Raw genomic sequence first — 15,521 nt, forward strand, 5'->3', positions numbered from 1 at the left:
AGCACTCAGCAGTGTGTGTGTGTGTGTGTGTGTGTGTGTGTGTGTAGAGGTGTTACATAAGAGGATTTTCTACCGCAGAATTTTGAAAATTTTAACTTTAGAACACAAAAGGGTAGAAATTATGAGCTGGGATCACTTTAAAAACATCACTCCATCATCTAAATTTAATAAACACGCCCCCATAAATTCTAGCCGTCTGAGTGGTTGCCTTTGTTTAACACACAAAAGTCATAAATACCTAAAATACCATTGTCATTCCTCGTTCTCCTCTCACATTTGTTTGCTTGCTCTACATCACTCCTCCCCTCAGGATCCTCTCCTCCCTGTGAGAGTCTGTGCTGTGAGTCAGGATCAACTCCTTAGCCGAGCTCTTGCCTTCACAAGACTTGCCTTCTCTCATCTGATTTATTCCTGGGTTTTTATGAATTATTAAACAGTCCTTTTTGTGTTACGCAGTCACTGTAGGAGTTCCAGACTCATCATCACGCAGACTTGCTGTTTGTGTTGTGTAACAGAAACTAAAATCGTTTGTTTCTGCAAGTTTTAAATTTTAGCTGGAATTTCAGTTCAGATAAATGGTCAAATAGCAAAGGTAGTAAGATAGAATAGACAAAATTAGGAGCCTTGATTTAGAGAAAGGTGGAAAAATGGTGTTATTGAATCATTAGTGATGGAAATGTGACATTTCTGTTAGTTTTGTTTTGCTGTTTTCCACATGGTGTTCTAATAAATTATTATTCATCAGGCTAAACAGCATCTGTGATTAGCTATTGAGTGGTAATACAAAATTCTAATTTCCAGATTTTTGTTTTGTTGCAAACATTTTTTTCGTTTATTAGAAAAATGCATTAATTTAACTAAATAAATCATTAATCTATTAATATTTGGGGAAAATATTGCAAACATTGTTTCTGAGAGCAGCAAATGTTTGCATATGTTTATTTTTATACAGATTTATCACCACCTATAATTCATCACCTGTTTGAAGAGAGTGGGCTACACCACTGATCCTCAAGGGCAACCACCCTGCCTTCTTCTACACATCTGATTCTATTAAAGGCTGTTAGTCACTGCCCAACTCAAATCAGGTGTGTTGGAGCAGAGACACAAGAAGGACCGAGGCACTAAAGGATCAGATCTTAATGTTTAAGGCCTAAATTCCACATCATGCCACAACCACCACCATGTTGAGTAATAATGTATTAAGTTTAAACAAATGTCTCAAATATTCTTCAAAAACAGCCAAAACAGAGTTGAAACAATGCTCACCTGTTGACATTAAAACTGTTCATCTTTGAGACTTGAAAAAATGTTTTGGTATGATCTTTGATTTGAAACAAACATCTAGCGACGTAAAGATACAGCAAATCTAATTAAAGCCCTGCACACTTTTTAAATCAAACCAAAACAAAACATTTAAAACAATCAATTATTTATTTATTTGTTTGTACTTATTCATCTTCACACGTCTTCACTAAAGCAGAAATCCAGAGTTTTTTTCTTAGAGGGCACCATCTAGAGGGGACAAAATGTTCTGCATTTTACGTCCCTCTCCCTATTTCTGTAATTATGATCATAACAGTCTCTAACCGGGAAACAAAATGAAATCACATTGTTTTACAATTGTTTTTCTTGCATTATGATGTTTAAATATTGTTAATATTACATAAAATTTTAAATATATAAAATTATATATATATATAGATCTTTTTTTTTTACTTGTCCATAAATGTCGCCAGCTCTGCATACACGCTCTATGCAATTTTCTAATGTTTATGTTTATTCATTTAGCAGACACTTTTATCCAAAGCGACTTACAATTTATAACCTATAGGGCTTTTTGTGATCTGTGGGGGAAACCGGAGTACCCGGAGGAAACCCACGCAGGCGTGGGGAGAGCACGCAACTCCACGCAGAAAGGCCGCAGCCGAGTTTCGAACCTGCAACCTTCGTGCTGCGAGGCAACAGTGCTAACCACTGCGCCACCATGCAGCCCATGTTAATCAGCTCCATGCAATTCAAAATGCACTGGGCTGCAGATTTGCTGCTGAAGTCCATATTGAGAAGTACCTAGCTTTTTGATTATTTGGTATTTTTAAGATTTCCTGAACACATTTTTGAAAGCCACATTCAAAATGCAATGTGTGTTTGCCTGCTGAGAATGAGGCTGACTGATGTCAGACACACAGCTAATAGCAGAGCTTGTATAAACACGCGTAGCTTGCTCATTTAAAAACTGAAGCTCTGTAAGAAGGTTGGCATTGAGGTGGTAATTGGCTTGACGACAACATTTTCTTTTGCGTCTCAGCAAAATTAATTGTTTGCTGTGTCACTCCACTTGATACCTTACAACCCCAGCCGCAGCCAAAAAAAATAGATGCTTCGTTGTTCTAAGATCTATTCAATAAAGATATTAATGTGTCACCACTTCATTTGTTTACAGCAGAACAATTTACAGTGCTGGGAAAAAAGCCAGATCAAATGTTTCTGAGCCTTGAATTCGCTTAAAGTGCTCAAAGACGATTTGGCCAACAGTGACGCAGACTCCAGCACTTCCTGTAATGAGATACTAATCATTATCTGACTCATCAATTATCATTTATGAAGTAAATGTTCCAAAATTTGTTTTCCAAGATTCTCGAAGTTTGTCTTTTTGCTGTCATTTAATCTGTGATATTCACATATGAAGAAAAAAGAATACATGCTCACTATGAAATACTGAAAGGTGCGGTTCTTAAAATGTCATTCATTACATCAATATCACCCATCTAAAAGGTCAGCAGACAAGTGAAATGGGAATGCAGTGTTCCAAAACCAGTGACCTGATCAGAAAATGCCATGCCCATTTAACTAGACTTCAAAGATCACATCCACCCTTTGATTTATTGTTTGGTGCTGTTTTGTATCAGAAGCTGAAAAACACAATTTGACACAGTTGTCTAGCAGGAACTCCAGGAAGTACATGCTGGGTTTGTTTGTAATTCAGAACTAGAGTGAGCCAATGTGTGTTCTATCACTAAAACTGCTGTGGTTTGGTATGAATGAATGCCTAGAGAGCCTTTGGGGGAAAAAAAGCTCTAGCGCTTCTGTTTGTGGATGTTGAAACTAATTGGAAGAGAGAGGGCAGAAAACAACAGGATTTGGAGTTGTACTCAATGATAATAATGACATTCAGATATCTCACTTTTGATTGGCTAACTCTTCCACTGTGTCAGTTCACTCTGCTTTCTTGGGTAAAAAATGCAACGCTGATATTTTATCTCCACAAACGAAAACCCTGAATGTGCACAAGATCATTTATGGTACATTGTCTGTCGGTCAAAAGTAGGGATGGGTACCTTTGACATTTGAATCGATACTGTGCCTATTCCCGGTACCTACGAATCAATACCGGTACTTAACGGTACCAATTTTTGATACTTTTGAGTGTTTAATAATTATTTAAATCACTTTTTTTAATTGCATATATATTTTTTTTCAATATATAACCATATTTGATAAATATCATGATAATAACATACAACTGTTTGTATTTTTTCATCGTAGTGTTGTATGAAATTCTTCATCATGAAAACCTTTAACAACTGTTTCTAAATGATGCAAAAACTAACCCAGTTCCATTCTATGCCCTCTGGAATAACTCTGATGAGGAGACCATGTGTTATAAACTACAAATGAAACTAAAGCAAACGTCGATACCGTACAACAGTTTGTATTATAATATTTTGGTGTTCCACAAACTAAACCAGCTCCATGTACTCCTTTTCCTCTCCTTTTTCATCTGGACAAACTGTGTGAAGGTGGGTCCTTGTAGTTTTATAAACTACAAATTACACTGAAGCAAACATCTTTGCTGTGAACTAAATTTACTGTGTATCTTCGTTCCTTTTGCCGTTCATTTTCAAACTGTTAATTTTTCCTACTCAGAAGTTGGAATTTCCGAGGAGAAAGTGAACGCACCATTAGCTATGTAAAACAGAAACTAAACTGTCGTGCTAACGTTATCTTAAACAGTTTATTTAGCTGCTGGAGCAGATTAAGATGCCTCATCCTCAGATCTTTATCGCTGGATTCATCATCAACCAACAGCCCATCACATTTAGTGAAGTGGGCCAAAACTTCAGAACGCTTCCTCTCTTTGTTTACAGCTCGCCCACAGTGACTGACGACGTTACGCTCTTGCGCGTGGCACAAGTACCGAAACAAGGCACCTTTCATATGACATGAATCGGTACTCAGTCGGTACTATGGAATTCGGTCGGTGCCTTAAAAAGTACCGAATTCGGCACTCATCCCTAGTCACACGTGTCTTTTATAGGTTTCAGCACCAGTTAGCTGTTTTTCCACCAAAATAATTATTTATTGGGTAAAATAATTTGTGGTTGAGGAACGTGTGGACGACTGAGATGTTCAGCATTACGGTTCCCCCATTCTGGATGCTGTTCGTACGCATGGTCTGACGATTTCTTACATTTAGGAAAATTTCCACACACAAGTACAAAAAAATAAAGAATACCACACAATGCGTATATTAATTCCTACGCGCGAATTATACACATATCTGTGCGTGCGTACGGTTGATAAATGACGCCCCCGGCCAAGATGGGCGAGTCTGCATGTGAAACTCAGTGAGACCAATCGTATTTCTAAAAGAACAAGTACTTTACATATAATTCCCCTTTTAAACAACAGCAGACCTCTTATCTGTTCAACAAAGCTGACCAGAGGACAATGTGTCCATGGAAACAAGAGTGAAGGAATGACCTGGTTTCTGTACAAGGCTCAAATCTGACAGACTGACACCGCTGACAATGTTACTTGGTAATTATTACTAAATAAAATTGAGTATTGAATCATTTGACTTCCTCTGATGGTTTAAAAAGAGAATGACTGGTGTGTATTGGTTATACCTAAAACCTGCTTCGTGGGGACATCTATGATTCAGCAATCCAACTGGGTGATAAAAAATGACAAGCTCAGGTGAAACCAGCAGGTATGCGTGTATGCAGCAACAGCGTAACTACTCCTCACTATTCATAACTAGAGAAGAATAAAAGCGGCCTCCTCTAGGAACGAAGATTGCATTTCCACTACAGTTGTGGCTTTACGTTTCTCTCCACGAGAACACCAAGCACGCCCTGGGTGGATCATTTAATGCCATCACTGAGCTTCATCAGTAACCTTCAAACAGTTTACCCTGACAGTTTTATTAGGGTTGCTGGAGATTTCTGCTCAGCCCAAATATCCCTGGTTTCTCCACACTCCAACCGGAATAGCTAAAACACATGAGTTGCTGTCCAACATTAATCTTGGCGATGCAGATCCTAACGGTATTAAGATGAAGTCAGGCTGTGGAAAAGCAGGTCAGGGTGTTAGCCGAAGATGTAACTGTAATATTTCAGATCTGTGCTGCAAGCACAGAAATCACAAGCGGAGGTCACTAAGGCCTCCTTCTGAGTCAAACTGAATAAATGCTTTGAGGCATTCGGTAACTAGGGGGAAGTCTACAAGCATGGAGCAGCACAACCCCCATTTCTTGCAATGTAAATAGCTGTGCTGCTGAGCTAGCAGGTGTTGTTATAAATATCTCCAACACCCTCCTCTAGAGCATTGTTGCACCAGCAAAGTACAGTAGTGAGACTAACTAGTAATGATGATGAAATATGTTACGAATGACAGATGGAACAATTAGTGAGCTGGTGTTGGGCCAACAACCTGTCCTGACTGTGGGCTGATCATTTCCTGCAGCACATGAGTGGATTTCCTCTCTGTGCTGAGTCTACATCACTGAGGATCTCTCCTGGAATCCCAAACACAACACACCTGGCGTGGAAGGCTCAGCAGAGGGTACGCTTTCTCAGGAGACAATTAGCCGTGTTTCTGCTAAAGGAGTTTCCCAAATGTCTGGGAGTGGAGAAAGGTGACAAGGAAAGCACGATGGCTCGGTCCTTTCAGTCGTTGTGTCTATCATCTTAAAGCATGGTGTAACAAATCTGCAAACAAGCTAGGGTTTGATTGCAAACATGGTCATGGAACACTCACCCCTCCCCTTGGGTATCTTTCCTGAGGCACTTCTGCTGGAACCGGAAACCTGCGATGCTGGACGAAACAAGATAGTGCTAAACACCAGTCGCCGTTTTCTAGGTCCAGTGTCTTTGTTGGTGTTTTTCTTTTATAGACTCGGGTAGTTTGTCCTAAAGTTGAAGCGGCTGTTTCTCCTTCTCTGACATTTTTGAGCCAAGAATCTCTCACAGCAGTGATGTTCTGGTGCTAAATGCATGCGTGTGTAATAAATGGAAAACCCAGGGAAGAGCAGAACTGCGGCGGTTTGGCGAGACGGACAAACAGATGGCCCGATAGTCGCTTTAGGTCCGACGCATGTTAGCAGTGGAGGTTTTTGGGAATGCGAGAGAACCACTTTATTTATTAATTTATTTAAATTAATTTGTTTATTTTAATCTCCACAATATTTTTATAGCTATACTAAGTTAAAACATTGAGGCATAAAAAATATGTTTGAAGCTTTTTTGTTTTACACATTTTCCATTGCAGCTTTAAGGACCTTAATATTATTTCAATCAGCGCCTAAAGGCATCATGGACACTAATCAGATAAAAACTTTTATTATATGAAAGTAATTTAATCTACTCAGGAGACCAGGAGACGTGGAATGTAAAAAGCGACGTTCAGGACCAGATAAAGCGCTGTTTCATTAAGAGGCTCTTTAAAAACGATACAGCACAGTAAACTATGCCGGCTATGGAGGGATTTCTGCCATGTTTTCAGTGCTGGGAGTTTAGAGACATTTTAAAGCAGCATCAATGCTGCTTATTTTCTTTCCCTTCCATTCCACTTCACCAGCAACTCTTCCAATTTTACAAATGCTGGTTGTTTGGGGACCTCTGCCAATATCATTTCCTACTAAGTTACAACCAGCCAGCATTAGTTAACCTCAGCCCTGTTAACCGTAGTCCCACACAGCACTTCTACTATAGTAGAATAGTGTTTAAATACGGTTGAACAGGATTCTTGTGAGGATGTTAAAAAAAACTTGGTGTTTTGAAATGAGTTCTAAATGTTAAAATAGATGTTTTTAAAATAAATCTCTAGAAATTGACCCAAAGAAGCATTTGGTTTTTATTTATATTTTAAAACATTTTGAATCCTCAAAAACAGAAGTTAAGAGTGGATCTTTTTGAAACATATAAAAAAAATTGTCAAGTTGACTCAACTTAAAATAATTTGTAACCTTGCTGCCTTAATATTTTGATTAAGGCTAGCAAATTATTTCAAGTCATTTCAACTAACTTATAAATCAGGCAAACAAAAAATTTCAGGTAATTTCTACTACTTTATAAATCAGGCAAACAAATAATTTCAGGTAATATCAACTAACTTGTACATCAGGCAAACAAATTATTTAAAGTAATTTCAACTTGGATGTGAGTTGAAATTACTTTAAATAATTTGTTAGCCTGAATCAAAGGTTTGTAAAAGTTACTTAGATTATGTGGTTGATAGAACTAAAATATTAGTTGGTCTGACTGAAAAAAGAAAATTTATTCAACAAAAGAAAATAAGCTATGTGAACTTTATCCCATAAGTTGAAGAAACTTACTAGTTTGTTGACATTACTCAATATGATTTGCTAGCGTTAATCAAAATTTTAAGGCAGCGAGGTTACAAATTATTTTAAGTTGAGTCAACTTGGAATTTTTTACAGTGTAGGCCTTTCAGAGTTCAGGTACTCTATTGGTTCCTGAAATGACCCAGAGATTGGTCCGCTTGTGCTGGCCCGGTGAAAGAGAGACACAAAGGTTTGATAAAATTACATGGAGGTTCCGGTAGTGGAAACGGGCCTTTTGTCCCTTTTAACAAGGGACAACTGAGAGAACCTTGACGTTACATCATGTTTTGATATCACTGTAAACCCCGATAAGTTCAGTCTACTTAAAAAAAACCAAGGTAACCCGTTGCCTTAAATTTTTTAAGTAATGAAGAATTAGTTGAATTGATGCAGCTGAGTATGTTCAATGTACTTAAGGCCTTAATGGGATTAAATTAAAGATTTAAGTTGAATATACAAATAACAAAAGTTACATTAACATATACTGCAAAGACAACGTAGTGAACATGGTTTAGGTCATCAAGAAGTCATGCCTCTATCGTTTCTAAGAGCAGAAGGAGAGATGAAGATTTTAGTTTATTTATTCATGTATTGTTTGTAATCTTGCCAATGGGTTGACCGAATCAAGAACTCCAGCCTGCAAAATCATATTTTTGTTAATATTAACTGCATGTTTTATGAAGCTGTTGGAATTTTTTTTTTCAAACTTTTAAACTTGGCTTTAGCTACATTTATTTACTAAACAACAGTTATTTTTGGCACTGAATTGCATTGTTTTTCTAATCACCAATCACTACACACAGTTTATGGCAAGCAGTCCCACATATAGTTAAATTATTGCTGATTACCTTTATTATATAGATGCACTCAGACACCGGGTCCTCTTAGTGGTTCTTTTGCTGTGCTTCCATTGAGATGCCCTACATGTTGTATTTTTGGTACAGCTATTTTAGACCGACTCTCTTTGAGGAAAACTATTTCATTTCAAGATGAATTGTTGGAATAACAAAATATTCTTAAATCACAAGTGATAGCCATTCAACTGCATATACAATTCCAAGATTATCAGAAATCTGGGAAAGAAATTAAAACTCTTCCAGAGAAAATGTGAATTAAAGGTAAAACCGGGGTGCCCAATCCTGGTCCTGGAGGGCCAGTATCCAGCATGTTTTAGTTCTTTCCCTGCTTCAACACACTTGATTTTAATCAGCAGGTGATTAACAGGCTTCTACAGAGCTGGACGGCATGCTGAACAGGTGATCCAACCACTGAATCAAGTATGTTGGAGCAGGGAAACCACTGAAACATGCTGGAAACCGGCCCTCCAGGACCAGGGCTGGACCCACTTGGTTTAAACCATTTAGACCTGTGGTGCGCTCAAGTTATGTAAATTGCATGACAATAAGCTGCCAAAGGACTAAAACAAATAATGCATGAATAAAAGCAATAATCAAATTATATCAGACACTGGTGCCTAAAGATTTACTTACGTTCTCCACTGTCCAGTATTCCCGATTCCTGAAGGGAGCGAATGCAGGAATCAACGAGCTCTAAACCTGTGGTCAACTCATCCTCAATATCTTTGTGTCCATCTGCTGTAGAAGAGAAAAGAGCCACATCCAGAAATACAGGAAAAAAAACACGGAAAGAAGAAATTAGTCAAGAGAAAGATGGATTTTTCTGGACGCTAAACTGCATCTTCTACCATAATAGTCTCTTACCCAATGGAATGTGACTATGAGATGCAAGATATTTTTATTGTGGACAGGTCACAGAGAATCGACTCTGAGAGCTGTCTGACTGGATTTAAATTCTTTTTTAAAGTTTTGCACATGTAAGCAGCAAGTCACAAGTGAACAAATCAGGAAAAGACATCTATGCGTGTGCTTTTTTACATGCAGATTAACACAAAGTGACATGGTTCTTTCTGTTTTTCTCTTAAGAAGCATTTTTGCACAAATATATGTTTCTAGAGAATAAGTAGTTCTATTTTCCTTGTGAGAATCAGTAAAACACTAATTGTAAGTAGCCTTGTGGATGCACTTTGGTTGGTTTTGTAGGTGTCAAAGACACATATGTGTGTGGGAACGGGATTAAAATAAGTGAGAATTTTACCTTGGGTATTCCAGCGGAACTGCTCATCAGTCGAACTGCAAGAGAGGCACGAGGTTAACATTATGAATGTTACAAAACACAATCACAGTGTTACAAATGCAACAGGGAAACACTAAAGTTTCTGATGCATCTTAGAAAAACAATAAGAAGTGAAACAACTGCCAGAGTCCGTTTTAAAATTAGATATGCAGAAATGAAATCAGATCCCCCTGCAGAAGCTTTTCACTATGTTTTATAGAAATCCATCCAAATAAATATAACATTGGCATGTAATTAAGCATTTTTGAAACTAGCATTTTCAAACAGACAAATATTAGTTTAACTGAATGTCAGTGTCACATAAAAAGTAAATAACATAATTGGTAATTGAATATGATTGTGGTTGGATGAAAATATATCATTAAAAAGGAGAGATAGAAACAGTTTATTGGTGCTTTCACAAGAGTCGGGCTCTCTACGAACAAAGGGAGCAATAATTGAACAATAATTAAATGTTAGTTATTAAAGGGGTGTTTCACTTGTTTAATCAATACATTTGCAGTTGTCTATAGTAAGAATGCATGCCTTGTAAGTCATTCTGGGGGGGGGGGGGGCTATACTGGTGCATCTTTTCTTGGAACTAAAAGTTACCTACATCGCAACTGAGCTTCAGAAGGCAGGTTCTGGAGTCTTATTTGCTTATATGTGGACATCTCGCCCCAGATTTGATAACAGCAATGCAACTCTACCAGACTTGCAACGTGGATGTTTTATCTCCACAAATAAGAGTCTGGAGGAGCTTCTGCTGTGTGGTGAACATGCTACTAAGGAGAAATGTGTAGGAGACTATTTGCAAGTTCTGCCTGCATGGAAAACTCAGAGTGACTAACTATAAAAACAATCATAAAATGGGTTTTCAGGGAACCACGTCTTTAAGTGATTAATGAAAAAAGATTTCCTCACAGAGAATGAAAAAACATAATTTTCATACTTTACATAGTTTTTATTCAGCTAAAAAAATAAATACTTCACAAATTCTGGTAGTTTTCTACCCTCATCACGCAAAATTATTATTCTTTCTAATACTAAATATCACTGTAAGTGTTGGGAACTTAGGCAGCAGCTTCTCAATAACAGACAAAATTCAGATGTCGAAGTTATGAGCATGCTTCAGGAACACTCCAAAAATCCATTTCCTGTAAACACCTGTCATGGCTGAACCCAGAAATTCAAGTTAAAATTCTATTATGTAAGATCTAGAAATGCCATGACCTTCTCTTGGCCTGAACTTATTTGATACGGATTGAGCTGAATGGAAAAACCGTCCTGTGCTCTGATGAATCAAGTTTCTCAACAACCCCTCCCAAAACGACGGAATAAAAATGGCTTCTAAATGTCACTTCACTTGTAAGTCACCCTGCACTGCTCTATGGAACGATCCTGCACAACGGGCCGTTAAGACTAAACCCGCAGATGTAGTTGAGGCAAACATTTGAACAAATATGCCCTTACTAATCCAAACATTCGCTTGATTGCTGTCAGTTGATTAGTGATTGATGGTGGGTTGAAGACGAAAAAGGAAGTAGACAGAAGAAAACAGATGGGTGTAAAAAGAAATCTAGAGACAAGTATTGAGCTGTCTGCTGACTAATCAATGCCAACACGAACGGACTAACTGATACAAATAGATTCTTTCAAATGGCTTCATCTACGTCATTAGTCTGACTGGGATAGTGTGCTGGTGTGCATGTCTCCCATTTAGACTGTTTGGTATTCTGTCAAGTAAAACTGTAACTGAATTCTTTCTACCACAGGATCCACTTTACTATTTCTTATGCTGTCTACTCAAATTGTCCTTTTAATTACTTTATTTTTATTTGACCTCGTTTCCAGACCTTTTTATCCAAATGGGAAAGGCAGTTACCCTTTACGCTAGCAATAAGCTCCTAAGAATTGACGAGGGTAACATTGTAGAAAATGTAGTAAGCACGTAGGGGGAAGTGCACAAAGAGAGTGCAGTAGAGTAGGAGAATGGAAGTGCAAGTTTAGAATATACTCTCTGTAGAACTGGGGCAATAAAGACCAAGTTCGTTCATTTTTTATACATTTGTATGCCTTGTGAGTTGATCTCCACAAAAAAATTGCAACGCTGATGATTTATCTCCACTAAAAACACAAGCCTGAACAAGTTTGGCCATGCTGTGGAGTTGCTAAAGCTAACAATTAGCTTCTACTAGCCTGGATGCAAGAAGAAGTTGCCAAATTAACAACAGCCTTCCCCGGTTGTGAGCCAGCATGGGTGAGCTCATGAATGCCAGTTTTCAGTGAGACGTAAATGTGACTGGCTTTTCCAATTCGATCATTTCCAGGCTTTTTTTTTTCTATCGGCGGCTAATGCAGAAAAAAAAGGTTACTTTTTCATATTTAGCCTGCATGTGAAACTCAAAGTGACCAATAGAATAAACAAAAGTAAAAAAAATTATGATTTTTCTGTGAACTTGGTCTTTAAGAATGACACAGATAACCAATGTTCTGGTCCTTTTCCACGATCCTGGATCAATGCTAAATAAGAGTCTGGAGTAGACACTGCTTGCTGGCAACCCTTGGATGACTGGAGTGGTCAAGTCGTGATGTGAGCCTTTATAGAGGATTCAAGTATGAGCTGATCTAGTCAGGACTTTGAAGGCTAGTATCAATGAATTGAAATCTATGCAGGCGACTAAGGGTAGCCATTCAAGCTTTCTGGTGCAAAGTTCCCCGCCAGACTATGGCTACACACTAGTCGATTTTTCAAAAAAGACTAGTTCTTAGTACCAATGGGTTTGAGTACAAAGTAACTTTTTCTCGTTTCCTTTTGAAAAAATGTGTAACACACAAAAAATATTAAAATAATGAGATGTGGTAAACAAATGTTTGGGCCTGTATGGTTTTTAATATGGAAACTAGTAATCAGGAAATGCTTCTGAATATTTAAAGAATGATTATAGGTATACGTTAAAATAAATATTGCTACAGGAAGGATGTCTAGGTGGTGGTGATGTGCCCAATAGTTTCCTAGCAAGTGACTTTGCATTATCAAAAATAAATAAGAAAGAATACTGAACACGAGCTTGAATTCCTATAGCATTACTGTTAGAATATACGTGCCGCCCGCTACATTGATCCACGCAACAGGTATAAATAAAGAATTTAGCTGAACTGTTGAAAAAAATGCATTAAAATAATTTATCACAAAAGTGAAAATGTGATTTTAGCTTGATGTACCCATCCCTATTAAAAGCTGTCAGTTTTATTCAACATCGTGTCTTTTTACCTGCTCAGGTAAATTATAGCTATGACTTTTTAATCCATATCTAACTGTTTGTAAATGTCACCAGTTTCAGACAGTCCATATTTTCTGCACTAAAAGTTGGCCTTTTAAGCCGCTGGGATATTTATGTATATAATTTTTTATTCCTTCAAAAATCTGCCATTAGTTTTGCCTGTGCATGCTTAGCTTGCTAGCAGCTTTTACAGCCAGCTCATTGCAGTTTCAGAAGAACTTTACTGCCATTGAAACTAGGGCTGTCGCGGTTATGGAATTCCCCCTGCGGTGATTCAGGGTGGCTTAATATTGCGGTGTGCGATATTATTGCAGCCCTTTTTTTATTGCAGTACTATCTAAACATAATGTTTACACATTTAAAAAAGGTTAAAAATTGCCGTGCCTTCTTCAATAACACTTTACTGAATGCAGATCAAAGGGCAGTAACAACACAGATCGCAGTAACGTTTGTTTCTCCGACAGTCAGAGTCCGACTGAACTTAAAAACAACAAAATTCAGGAGAAGGTTAAACTTTTAAATGCAAATTTGGCTGCAGCATCTAACAAATAAGAAACAAGTCCCCATTTTGTTTAGTTGTTTAAAATCAAGCATAAAAAATTACATGTACCGGGCGCGCGCGCGCCGGGGGGCGGGCGCACTATCATTTCACTTTCACACGAATGACGGTGATTTATAGCTCGGTCACGTCCTTGTTACCTACAAGGAAAACCAGCATGTTAGCCATATACGGTTTGAGAGAGGATCTGAGAGGGGTGGCAACATTTCCAGCAACACTGAAAACCCTCTCGGATGGTGCGCTCGTTGCACTAACACACACGTACTTGCGTGCGACTCTGGCGAGCAAAGGGAATCTCTCCCGGTTGTTGGTCCACCATGTCAGGGGGGTTTCTTTAGGGTGGATGCATTCCTCCTGCAGGTAGCGAGTGAGCTCCAGCTCGGCTCAAACTCTCTTCGGGACGGTTGCAGAAGCAGTGCTTGTCCGGGACTTCAGCAGGTCTCCGAGCGTTTATTTATTTATTTTTTTGCCGCTGGTGGCAGCTCTGTCTCGGCCAAGGACTCTGGCTGAGCAGCAGCTGACGTACTGAAAACCAAAGTGCTCCCAAAGGAGCGAAGTAACGCTTCGTTTTGATACCAGTGCAGCCATCCTTCTCAACATGCATCATTGAGTTGAACCAAGTTCAGTAATCGCGGTGGCCCATGATGCAGCGCGGTGGGCTTCTTCATATTGCGATATTTCATTTTTGCGGTTACCGCGACAGCCCTAATTGAAACAGCCTCCCAGTAAAACCCGTCAAAGAGCACACAAACAACATACATTAGTCCTATTAGTCATCTTTGTATTTGAGCCATCCTCATGAGGAGTGATAAGCTCAGGAACTATTTGGTATTATAGACCCACACATTGGGCCTCATTTTAAAGGTCTTTGGTATGACCCGACTGGGATCTGAACCCAAATCTCCCAGGATGGACACTCATACCACTAGGCCACTGAGAAGTTGTTCAGACATAAACAGGATCAGTCAGACTGTGGATGGAGCCACTTAACTCATTCACTGCCATTGACGACAAAAGTCGTCATTTTAAATCCAAACTTTAAAAATTGCTGGCAGAAAACTCCTTGATTGGTCAGGAAACGTCTGGCGGTGAATGAGATAATAAACACGAATGTAATGAACACATGCGCCATAAACACTGAACAAAGGCGCAATGAACATGCTTAAAAAAAACAATTTATTAACTCATTCACTGCCATTGATGACAGAAGTCGTCATTTTAAATCCAAACTTTGAAAATTGCTGGCAGCAAAGGGCTTTACTGATCAGGAAACGTCTGGCAGTGAATGAGTTAATAAACACAAATGTAATGAACACATGCGCCATAAACACTGAACAAAGGCGCAATGAACATGCTTAAAAAACAATTTATTAACTCATTCACTGCCATTGACGATAAAGGTCATCATTTTAAATACAAACTTTGAAAATTGCTGGCAGAAAACGCCTTTATTGGTCAGGAAACGTCTGGCAGTGAATGAGTTAACAACGCTCCCATATGCAGATAAGAAAGGGTGACGGGGGGGGGGGGGGGGGGGGGGGGGGGGGTAGAAGGAGGGGGGAAAAGGCCTCTTAGCTCTGCCCCTGGGGGACAGGGGACCAAGCAGAGGTACAAAAATAAACCCGTGTCCTCCCACACAACGGAGCAAGGTTGCAGCTGATCAGTGCAGCCCTACAGTCTCGTTGTCCAGGAGGGGGAAGGAGGGCAAGCATGTTGAGAATGCGTGATTGTGAATTGAATTGTGCTGAACATGTTTGTGTGTTAGTAAGTAAGTGAGTCTGGGAACTTTCCCTCAGTTTAATCCCAGTATTTGCTGCCTACGATGTAACAAATAGCTAATCCAAGAAGCTTGCAGGCCCATATGAGGATTGGGGGAGGGTGGGACAGAGCATTCGTTCACATTAACATCCAAGGGAGT

At 38.8% G+C, this 15,521-nt stretch overlaps 1 protein-coding gene across 7 annotated transcripts in view; it reads right to left on the reverse strand.

Annotated features, from left to right (window-relative positions):
* The window catches only part of ctnnd2a (catenin (cadherin-associated protein), delta 2a), a 379,177-nt gene that overhangs the window by 206,849 nt on the left and 156,807 nt on the right, over positions 1-15,521 (reverse strand). For 5 of the 7 annotated variants that reach the window (XM_054751079.2, XM_070553237.1, XM_070553233.1 and 2 more), the window contains 3 exons: positions 9,743-9,777; positions 9,118-9,222; positions 6,043-6,099 (listed from right to left, as the gene is read on the reverse strand). In XM_054751079.2, the coding sequence (XP_054607054.2) occupies positions 6,043-6,099; positions 9,118-9,222; positions 9,743-9,777 (197 nt within the window). The remainder of the gene's footprint in view (positions 1-6,042; positions 6,100-9,117; positions 9,223-9,742; positions 9,778-15,521) is intronic. The other 2 variants (XM_070553234.1, XM_070553238.1) reach the window with 1 other exon arrangement.

Source organism: Nothobranchius furzeri, chromosome 7 (assembly GCF_043380555.1).
Source record: "Nothobranchius furzeri strain GRZ-AD chromosome 7, NfurGRZ-RIMD1, whole genome shotgun sequence".
Lineage (NCBI taxonomy): Eukaryota > Metazoa > Chordata > Actinopteri > Cyprinodontiformes > Nothobranchiidae > Nothobranchius > Nothobranchius furzeri.